The following is an 11,456-nucleotide window of genomic DNA, read 5'->3' on the forward strand; positions in this document are numbered from 1 at the left end:
TACGCTATCCAGCTGCTATATATATATATATATATATATGTGTATATATATATATATGTATATATATATATGTGTATGTGTATATGTGTATGTGTATATATGTATGTGTATATATATATATGTATGTGTGTATATATATATATATATATATATATATATATATATATATATATATATATATGTATATGTATATATGTATATATGTATATGTATATATGTATATATATATATATATATATATATATATACATGTGTATATATGTATATATATGTATATATATATATATATACATATATATATATATACATATATATATATATATATATATATATATATATGTATGTATATGTGTATGTATGTATGTATATGTGTATGTATGTATGTATATGTGTATGTATGTATATTTTTTTTTCTTTTTTTTTTTTCTTTTTTTTTTTTTTTAAACCCTCAAAATCCATCAAATTGACCAGCAAAGATAAATAATATTCAAATATACTGATAAACTTACCTTTAATGTTAACATTTAATATAACAATATTACTTATCACCAAAACCATAAAATAAGCCTAAATTTGGGTTTTTCTAAATATATATTTATGTGTGTGTGTGTGTGTGTGTGTGTGTGTGTGTGTGTGTGTGTACTTAAACTGTGTATTTAATTGTTTTTTTTATTTCTTCAACATGTTTAAATTTCATGTATGTTACATCCAAAATAATAATACCGCTTGTCATCAATTCCTTATACCTATCCATTTTAAACCCAACCCTCATTAGCTATGTTTTGATTTAATTCACTGCTCTCCTGCCTCTCACACTCCGAGCGCATGGGAGTGATGGTATGCGCCGGTTTAGAAACAATTTCCCTCACTTATTAAAATGAGAAAATGTGTTTATGATTGCCCCCCTATGGCACGTCTCTCTTCCCTTTGATCTATCCTCTCTGCGTCAGCATCAAATGTTAGATATTCAAATCTCGTTACATTTATTTTTGTTTCCTTTACAGCAGACGGGCACATCTGACAGACTATTAAGTGTTATTATTTCCCATTTTTTCACAATAGACTCCACAGCAAACACTACACAGGAACCACAATGATTGAGGAGGTTACAACCATTGTCATGAAGCTTTGGAGGCAGGCGAGAGAATACAAACAGACAGATTCAGATTTTTTATTTTATTTTAAAGGAAGTGTTGAAAGACTTGTTTTTGAATAGCGACTCAGGATTAAAACAAACTGCTCCACACTGGGTCATCTTCCATCTGTGATGCCCAGTCTTGTTATCTCAGGCTGCCAGTCCAACAACTGTTAAGAAAAACAAGGTGTCGGTTTGAAACCTCGAGCCTCCAGCGCGTGACGAGGTTGTCAACTAAACAGGCCAATCTATTTATAAACACACCGCTACGGTTGGAATGTGCGAATAACATCTCAGAAACTTTGATTGCGAAGCAAATGAAAACATGACACTCATAATGAATATGTTTGCTCCTCTAACAAAAAAGTAAGGTCTCAAGTAAGTGTTATGTTGTTTAATTATTAATTTATGTTTTCTGTGGGGGGGTTTAGAAGTATTTTCCACAATAAAGATTTTAAATTAAGTATGTCCAACTTTAAGAGTGGATGACAATTCATCCATGCATCCTTTTTCTTCCACTTATCCGAGGCCAGGTCGTCAGATCGTCAGATGCCTGAACCACCTCGACTGGCTCCTTTCGATGTGGAGGAGTAGCTTCCACATTGTAGATCTTCTTGAACTTTGTACCTTTTTTTGCTTCTGTTAATTGACAATTCACAGTAACAGATAATTTGACCAGCGGTTCATGGCACTCTGCATAGATCCATTCTCAACACTTTGTTTCTGTGTGGCAGAAGCCCAACGTATGCGGCAATCTGACAATATGAGCGGTTTCTGTGTGGAGGGAGGCATCAGCTGTGGGTAAAGGGTATAACAAATCAAGGGGGACAAGTGGAACAATCCAGGGTGTTTATCTGATGCTGTGTACTCGCCATGCTCTAAATTAGACGTCACCACTGTTTCTTGTCACGAACAGAATCCAAATGTGCTGTGGGCAAAAGAGATACTTAAATGCGATTTACTTGCTCTAACATGATTTAAATGAGCCTCTTGGCTCGCCCGGACAGATTGACAGCGTTGTCTTTATCGCCACTTTGTTTTATTTTTGGCTGTTTACTTTGCCTCTCTGCTGTCATCTCGTACTACCACTTTAAAAGAGCCTGCTTAGATCTTTAGAGATCTGGAGACAATAAGCATCCTTTTATGTTCTAAGTGCTTCATATGACAAATATGAAAAGGGAGCCAAGAAAGAGCTGACAATTTTTGCGTCGCCCCGTTCCTCAGCTGCACAGAGCTTTTCAGGGAGAAGTCAAGCCTGCAATCTTTTAACATTAGAAACCTTGCAAAGAGATAGACCCCTCTCATTCAGGGTCTTGCTGGGTCAACGTCATTAAATGGAACTTCATGTACAAACAAAAAGCATTTCTGTGGAATAAAGCCTGAATCTTGAATACTCTGTTTGCGCACAGTGCAGTGTGAGTCTTTTTGTGCAGTTTGTGTTTATGAAAAAGAGACCATTTGTGTAGTAGGAATCACATTATTAGATTATTGTGTTCCCCACTGTTTTCTGCTGGCTAACTGAGGAAAGGCCTTGAAGGTTTTTTGTAATAAATTCTAATGTTGTAATCTGTTGTGCACAAACCACTCAAGATAAATAACTAAGCTAGTCAGTTTTTTTTTTAAATCAGTAGGCTTGCAGTGAAGTGAGATGCATAGCAGTAGTTTGACATATTACCAAAGAGATGGACTATATTTAAGTGCTATTAACCTAGGGAGAAGTTGATTGGACTAGACCAGTGATGACACAAACAGTTTGACAGTGTGGGAAAGTGGAAGTGATAAGCTTAGATTAAGCTGACAGCACCTGGGAGCGGACAAATGTGAGGCCATAGATCTATCTGAACTTGCGCATGAGCTTCATTAGTTTACTTGTTACTGGACACTTTATTAGCCACAGCTTCCGACTACCCGGCTGGACTAGTTGGACCCATCTCCCTTGGCTTAATTCTACAACATGCAGATTCAATAAGGTGTTTGAAACATTCCTTAGAGATTTTGATCCATATTAACACTCACCAGACCAGGCAATACTTTTACATTGTCCACTCTCTTCTATTGTAGAATTTGATGAGCTCTTGTGATTTGCACCCTTAGTTTATTGCTCTTAGCTGACAGAAGGGGTTTTCTGCCGCTGATGTGATTAAGGTTCAACGTGTTATGTATTCAAAGATGCTCTTTTGCATACCTTTGTTGTAACAAGGAGTTAACAAGTTCCTGTTTCCTTCCCATCAACTTAAAGTGTGGCCATTTTTCACGTTTTTCACAACGCACAAACAGCAAATGGAGATTTTCTCTTTTTCAGATAATTTTCTAAATTGTAGAAGTGGTTGCATGGGAAAAATCACAGTAAATCAGCAGTAATACAAGATCTTTTGGCATTAAGAACCATGCCAAGTTCAAAGCCACTCAAATCACCTCTGTTCCTTACTCTGATGCTAGGCTTGAACTTTGTGTTGACCGTGTCTACATGCAATGAATTGCTGCCATACATTTGGTTGAGGGTGTGTGTTGGATATGTCTCAGATAGAGCAAAGATAGCAGTCCCTCTCCCAAGCTAAGCTAACTATTTCCTCATCTCATATTGTAGAATTTGGTGAGCCCTTGTGGTTTGCGCTGCTATAACACTGTCGGACTAACACTGTACAGTTTCTTTGGAAAGAAGCGCCGTCTCTCAAAGCGAATCAGGCATTCTGTCATTTTAATTTCATGACCTGTGCCGTCGACCAAGTTTGGTCAGAAATTATATTATGCTGTGCTAGTAGTAGCTAACAGGTCAGTAACTGCTTACTGTAATGACATTGCAGTTCTCAGTAACAATATTAAGCTATTATATTACAGTTAAAATGATGTTGTTACTTGCATTACAAATGTCCTTCAGTTATCTGAACTAGTGCTACAGTCAATTTCATTTTGGGTGCAGGAGGTCAAAATGGTGGAGTAGTCTACAACTTTGAGGAGTGGAGATATGAACATGGATTTTATTTTTATTTCAAGAAAGGATAAGAGCATTAGGGACATGCAAACTGAGTTCAGGACAGAAACAGCAGCAAAAATATTGATACAAGAACTTCAGGTCTTTGCAACCTGCTGCAGACCGGATGTTAACACAAAGCTAGCAAAAAAAAAAAAAACCAGCAGGATGTTAAAGACTTCTTTCTACCTGTTCATGTTTCTAAAACAGACTCGCTTCGGGGATCGCTCTGAAGTGTCCTTTGGGCTGGTTTTCAACTTTGCTTTCTGTTGTTGTATCTCGGTCCTTATTAGGATTGGTGTTGGTGTGTTTGTGTTAGTGTGCGGTTTATATTGTTAACTTGTCGTTATGTTGCAACATGCGTCATGTCATTTTACAAAGAATTAGGAGAGTAATGTAACGACTAGTGTAACACATTACTTCCTACAGCAAGGACTAGGCAACATAAAAGTAATGCAGCTTTAAGGAAAGGTTATGTGTAATGTATTGCATTAGTTACAACTCCAACACCGGCAGTGGTAGTCTCCAAGATCTGTACAAAGTCGTTGAAGGAGTTCCCTTTTAAATGTGGCCAGCAGCCATGCTGGTGTCCCCTAAATTTCAGTCTTTATGCCAGCCTAAGCTAAAGGACTCTTGGGTCTTTTTCATTGATTCAACTTCTAATATATCACGAAGAAACCCATTTTTACTGTTGTTTTTTCCCAATTGCACAACTGTTGTCGTTGTTTTGTTTTTTTATCTGGCATACCAAGAACATTTCATTCGCTTAAGACAAGCAGCATCAAATCAGAGAAAAAATATTGACTCATCACATCTCACATTTACTCATCTGTTTACATCACGGTTAATAAAATGATAGTTAATCAAAACCAACATCAGTATACTAATAAATCCAACATTAGTGTTACTTTCTCTTATTGGCCCACAGTCTTTAGTGTCCTAGCTGCGATGGCAGATTTCGCAACACTCCAGACAAAACTCGAGACACTCGGTTGGCTCGCAGCAGGACTCGAACAAGACGGAGTGGCAGTGGGCGTGGCAGGTGAGCTCCTCCATGGGAACCTCCTGAACGGCTGAACAGCAGCGGGTGCACGCGTGGCAGCAGGAGGAGCAGAGGGCGTGAAGGCATGATGAGCAAGCCTCCAGGAGACCCAGGAGCAGCACGGAGCAGTGGCACCACAGGCACGCCAGCAGCAGGTGAAAGCACGTGTCTGCAAAGAACACACGCAAAATCAGACACAAAACAGATTCAGCAACGTTCATCACGTGAGGTCAAACATGTTGTGTTCTAAGAGCTTGCCGCATCCCATCACAAACTGGGATTAACGACTCTATTAACCCTAAATTAATCTCTCACATGTTTGTTTGCAGTGGCAGCTGAAAGTTGAAAGATAAACTATTGTGCTGCAATGATCAAGTGTGATTGTGTTTACTTAATCACAGAGCTTTGTTCAGTCCTCATGGGAAAATAAAAAAGGCCGCAGAGGGCTTCCAGTGATGAACAACAACTAGGAAGGAGCTGTCACATGATAATTGTGCCGCTTCCTAAATTAGGTGCAGATGAAATTGCATACATTAACCCCACCAGTGGGTTACAGGGCGTCTCTCGCGATCCCAACAGTTGTATTGTTACGAAGCTAATGTTTTCATCCTCACACGGACTGGATAGCATGTGATATCATGCAAATCAAGCTGTTTTATCCTGTTTACTGAAGGAAATAAATGAAAAGGAGGCGGCAGAATTCCCTGGGGAGTGGGGTTGAGCGTTTTCCTGCTTAGCCGCCCGAATTATACACCCCCCACCTATAACTCACGGTAATACTTGTGCGTAGATGAAAACGGAGCATTATCTGTGGCTACTGTATTGATTTAATGAGTAACTTCATAGAGATAACAACATGAACACAATGATAAACAAGGAGTGGCCCATTGCACACTTGGAGAAAACAAGAGAAAGTGCAGCTTCAAAGCCTTTCAGCAAAACTTGAAACAGCTAAATTTGTATAGAAAGAGTCACTTTTATCTTCTTTGGTAACTCATTTGAATGTAAGCTATATTGCCAAAAGTATTCACTCAGCTGCCTTCACACACATATGAACCTGACTGCCATCCCTTTCTTCAACCATAGGGTTTAATGTGATGTAGGCCCACCCTTTGCAGCTATAACAGCTTCAACTCCACTGGGAAGGCTGTCCACAAGGTTTAGGAGAGGGTTTATGGGAATTTTGGGCCATTCTTTCGTTCTTCACTGTATTTGTGAGGTCAGACACTGATGCTGGATGAGAAGGCCTGGCTCCACTCTTAAATCATCCCAAACAAAGGTGCTTAAACATTAAGAGCTTCTTAGAGCGAGCCATTCTTTCACAAATGTTTGTAGACGCAGTCTGCATACCTAGCTGTTTGACTTTATACACCTGTGACCAGAGACTGGGAGTCTGATTACTTTTTTCAAGTAATGAGCAAAGTATTATTATTGCAAAAAACTAATTAGATTACTCTTACTTATGTAAGCAAAAATGCTTTTGTCAAAAAAAATGACAAAAACATTATCGTCGGCTGTACACGTGGGAAGAAAACCTCTTTCTGCAGCGAAAAATTAAACTTCAAATCTGAGCAAGCACCTAGCACGCTGAATGTGAAATTCATAGAGAAAGCCCCGGATCCTCCCACTGACATGACTGTTGTAGCACCTGGCAAACCTCCACTGGCCCCACTCCTGCTAAACAGGTGAAAATAGACTTAGTGCTGCTGAATCTTTGATTTTATTTATTTTCTGCTGTGTTTTACTTGCATCTATTTGAAAGAATGAGTGTAAACACAAAAAATTATTTTATTTTAGATGCTGGAATATACAGAAAATAGGTTTAAATGTTAAACAAGTTTCTTCCAGTCAAAGGATGTTTTGTATAATTTAATTTTTGCTTGATGTAATATGCATAAAGTTAAAAGATTAAAACTAATAAAACAAGTTTTAAAAACAGACTTTTTCATTTGATTACATTTTATATGATGGATTATGCAGAAACAAATAGAACTGGACTGAAAGGTCTATAAAGTATTCAGGTTGCGTATCATGTTTTTAAAAAGTAACTGAGTAATAAAGTAACTAATTACTTTAGAAAATAAGTAATCAGTAAAGTAAGGGGATCACTTTCTGGGAGAAGTAATCAGTAACTAATTACTATTTTCAAGTAACTTGACCAACACTTCCTGTGACCATGGAGGGTTACAGGTGAATTTAATCATTTGGATGGGTGAGTGAATACTCACTTGGTAATAGTAAGTAGGTAAGTAAATAAAGTTTATATACAGGGTGGGCCATTTATATGGATACACCGTAATAACATGGGAATGGTTGGTGATATTAAAGTCCTGTTTGTGGCACATTAGTATATGTGAGGGGGCAAACTCCTCAAGATGGGTGGTGACCATGGTGGCCATTTAGAAGCCGGCCATCTTGGAAACAACTTTTGTTTTTTCAATAAGAAGAGGGCCATGTGACACATCAAACTTATTGGTAATGTCACAAGAAAAACAATGGTGCGCTTGGTTTCAATGTAACTTTATTCTTTCATGAGTTATTTACAAGTTTCTCTTTGTTCGCAGCCATTGACATGTCGAAAAGGTTAACACGTGAGGAGCGGATCGAAATTGTGTTGATATCTGGTGAACGCAGTAACCGGGTCATTGCAGCAGATTTCAATGCAAGACACCCTACGAGACCACCCATCTCCCATGCTACAGTTAGCAAACTGCTTGCTAAGTTTCGTGAAACTGGTTCAGTGTTGGATTTGCCAAAATGTGGACGCAATAAAACTGTCACTAATGAAGAAACATCAGTGGCTGTCCTAGCTTCATTCAGCAAGAGCCCACAGCGTAGCACTTGCCGCATGTCACTGGAGAGTGGCATTAGTCGAACATCCCTTCGGCGGATATTAGCTACTCACAAATGGCACCCTTACAAACTCCAGCTACTGCAGCATCTCAACAAGGATGACCCAGATCGGCGCACAGAATTTGCAGAATGGGCAAAACAAAAATTGGAACAGGACCCTCAGTTCACGCAGAAGATTGTGTTCAGTGATGAGGCAAACTTTTATGTGAATGGTGAAGTTAACAAACAAAACCACCGCTATTGGTCTGACACTAACCCACATTGGATGGATTCCTCCAAGACTGTTGGAACAACAAAAGTGATGGTTTGGTGTGGTATATGGGGTACAACGATAGTGGGTCCATTCTTCATCAATGGAAGCCTCAAGGCCACTGGATATTTGAAATTGCTACATGATGATGTGTTTCCCTCTTTATGCACTGAAGCTGGCACGTTCCCTGAGTTTTTCCAGCAAGATGATGCACCACCACATTATGGGTGCCAGGTCCGAGCATTCCTAGATGAACAGTTTCCTGGAAAGTGGATTGGTCATCGTGGGTCAGTTGAATGGCCCCCAAGGTCTCCCGATCTGACCTCCTTAGACTTTTATCTTTGGGGTCATCTGAAGGCAATTGTCTACGGTGTGAAGATACAAGATGTGCAGCACCTGAAACTACGGATACTGGATGCCTGTGCAGGCATTTCTCCTGCGGTGTTGCTATCGGTGTGTGAAGAGTGGGAGAAGAGGGTTGCATTGACAATCCAACACAATGGGCAGCACATTGAACACATTTTATAAGTGGTCAGAAACTTGTAAATAACTCATGAAAGAATAAAGTTACGTTGAAACCAAGCACACCATTGTTTTTCTTGTGACATTACCAATAAGTTTGATGTGTCACATGGCCCTCTCCCTATTGAAAAAACAAAAGTTGTATCCAAGATGGCCGACTTCTAAATGGGCACCATGGTCACCACCCATCTTGGGGAGTTTGCCCCCTCACATATACTAATGTGCCACAAACAGGACTTTAATATCACCAACCATTCCCATGTTATTACGGTGTATCCATAAATGGCCCACCCTGTATATTGTGTCTATCAAACTCTTCCTGACTTAACTGTATGTTCTCAGTTTATTAGCTTAATCAATTCCTCAGATTAAAAGTGAGAACAGACAGATGTCACAATATAACCATATAGAAGCAGTAATATAGAAAAAAAAAGAATATTTTTACTGTGTAATAACTTTTGATATTGTGTATGTTAATATCACAGTTATTATTGTCTTAGTCCCGAAATACAGAACTTGCCTTGTCTTGGAAAGGAACATTGATCTGCTAGCGTATTAAAATTGCTTACTGTGTGCATCAAAATAAACGTTACAGTTTGTACTTTCTGTTCACATCGTCATTGTTCTTTACATTATGTAAATCAAGTCATACTGTAGAACTTACCAGCAGGTGTAGCCGCAGTTTGGTGTGATCCAGCCGCAGCACCTGTCTCCTTTTTCCTTTTACTGCTCCTGCTGCCGCTGTGCACTGACAACCTGGAGCCCGGCAGTCTGTCATCTGGAGCTGTGAGGCCACACCGTGGACACTCGGGCTTCTGCTGGTGGTCATATGTACGTTTCTTAAATGCTGCTGCCTCCTGTGAGGCCTCTGCTGGTGGAGAAACAGCAGGCAGAGGCTGAGCTGGAAATGGAAGGATCAGCTCGTGAGATTGTTGCAACTAAATGCCGGATGAAACAGTTTTCTGGCACATGTTGTTATATGTCTGTCTTTATCATTAGTTATAATTTGATTAAGTATTTCAATGATTAATTACAATGTGAATTAAAGAGGAAATTTCTTAGTTTACACCTTCTAAATAACCTGATCAGTCAGAGTAACAATAAATTTTTGTAACTGTATTAATAATGCTTCGCAGGTCTCTTTGTTTCCACTTACAGCTGATAAGATCAGTGGTGATGGTATTTCCTCTGCTAACAGGGTCACCCACTGAAAGGATTTCCTGGGCTGATTTTAGAGACGTGCTACCTTGAGACACAAAAAGAAAGACAAGTTAGATGTTGAGTTGGTAAAAAGGCAAGAAGCTCTATCGTGAATGCACTCAGCTCTTATATATTTGCCAGAATATTGCGATATTTAACAAATATAATGGAAACCTCTTAAGTTGCGAGCTCTTATTGCTGTCCCATGTTGCTTTATTGTGTCCAAAAAGCTTTTGACCCTTTGCCCATTTTGTTGTGGAGAAACACTAAAACCTTTAAATACGGAAAAATAGAAATCCTTACAAATAGTGAACAGAGGAACCAAATGTTGGTCCTTGTTTCTGTATTGGTTGAGAAAACCTATAAAATCTTGCACCTCCACCCTCACACCCACCCATTTCTCGTGATTTCTTAAAAATGACACCATTGTTTACATATGCTAATTAGGAAAAAGAGCGAGACTTTTGTCAATGTCCATCAAATAATCCGTCCTTAATCCTATTAACATAACTCTAAGTTACTGGAATTATTTGTTTTTACATCACATCATCTGCACTTACCTTTAGTCTGGCTTGTTTTTTGCTCCTCCCCATCCACAGATAAGTGCTCTCCTGGTAACATGTCTGGTGTACATGACTGCTCAGGATCCTTCTTACGCTTTGTTCACTCGATCTCCTCCTTCACCCTCTGGCTTCTGTCCACACCAAAGGGTCAGGAAACCTCCACCAACACCCAACATGCCGACATGAGTCACCGCTCAGGAGGCTTTTAGCTGTGCTCTTTGTGTGTGTGTTTTGTTGTGAGTTAATAACAATCCCCTTCCCAACAGAGCGGCTGTGCCAAACATTGCTGATCACAGAGCACAAAGAAGGCCGAGGCCTTGCTGAGTGACTTCAAGTTGCTTTCTCTGTTCTGCTTTTAGTCACCTAACACAATGGAGACACATACCCCATGAGTGTGTCAGCTGAATATTGTGTATGTTCTCTTCCCTCTTTCTCACACAAGCCAAACCGATAAAAGTTGTCTGCTGTCTAGCTTTTAGTATGCATAACATAGTAATATTTCCCATGTGAGATGAGAAGATGCCACTAATTTCAAGAAAAGTCATATTTTTATGTGTGCCATAAAGCAGGATATTTTCCTGTTTTGTGCATTACTCTGTTTGCCTTTCACAATTGTTCAAATACCTTAAAATGTAAAAAGAACAGAGTAAAAAGTCAACATTTGTCATTGACGAGCCAACATTCAGTCCTGAGCCTGACATGCTTGTTTTAATCCTAAGAGCTTCTGTGGAGAAACAGAGCGTTAAAGCTGCCAGCTTTGTTTTTCTTTTTTAATCTCGAATCATTCATTTCATCAGGACCAGGGGTTTTAATAATTACCAATAAGGTGGTTAAGCCAAGAACCTGCTCAGAACATTTTTATGACGTTAAGTTTCTTTTTAATGACTTTAGATGCAATCAGTGTGTAAAATCAGTGTGTA

General features: G+C 39.1%; 1 protein-coding gene across 1 annotated transcript; it reads right to left on the bottom strand.

Annotated features, from left to right (window-relative positions):
• Positions 1-4,055: 4,055 nt before the first annotated feature.
• LOC146704932 (uncharacterized) lies at positions 4,056-10,702 on the bottom strand. Its single transcript, XM_085465154.1, has 4 exons — positions 10,534-10,702; positions 9,930-10,019; positions 9,438-9,674; positions 4,056-5,317 (listed from the first exon to the last, which is right to left on the bottom strand). The coding sequence occupies exons 1-4, from the start codon at positions 10,592-10,594 to the stop codon at positions 5,046-5,048; spliced, it is 660 nt and encodes a 219-aa protein (XP_085321280.1). The 5' UTR covers positions 10,595-10,702; the 3' UTR covers positions 4,056-5,045.
• Positions 10,703-11,456: the final 754 nt, after the last annotated feature.

This window comes from Copadichromis virginalis, linkage group LG7 (assembly GCF_057382275.1).
Source record: "Copadichromis virginalis isolate Kocher_CV1m ecotype Utaka linkage group LG7, C_Virginalis_male_GT1.1, whole genome shotgun sequence".
In the NCBI taxonomy this organism is placed as follows: Eukaryota; Metazoa; Chordata; class Actinopteri; order Cichliformes; family Cichlidae; genus Copadichromis; species Copadichromis virginalis.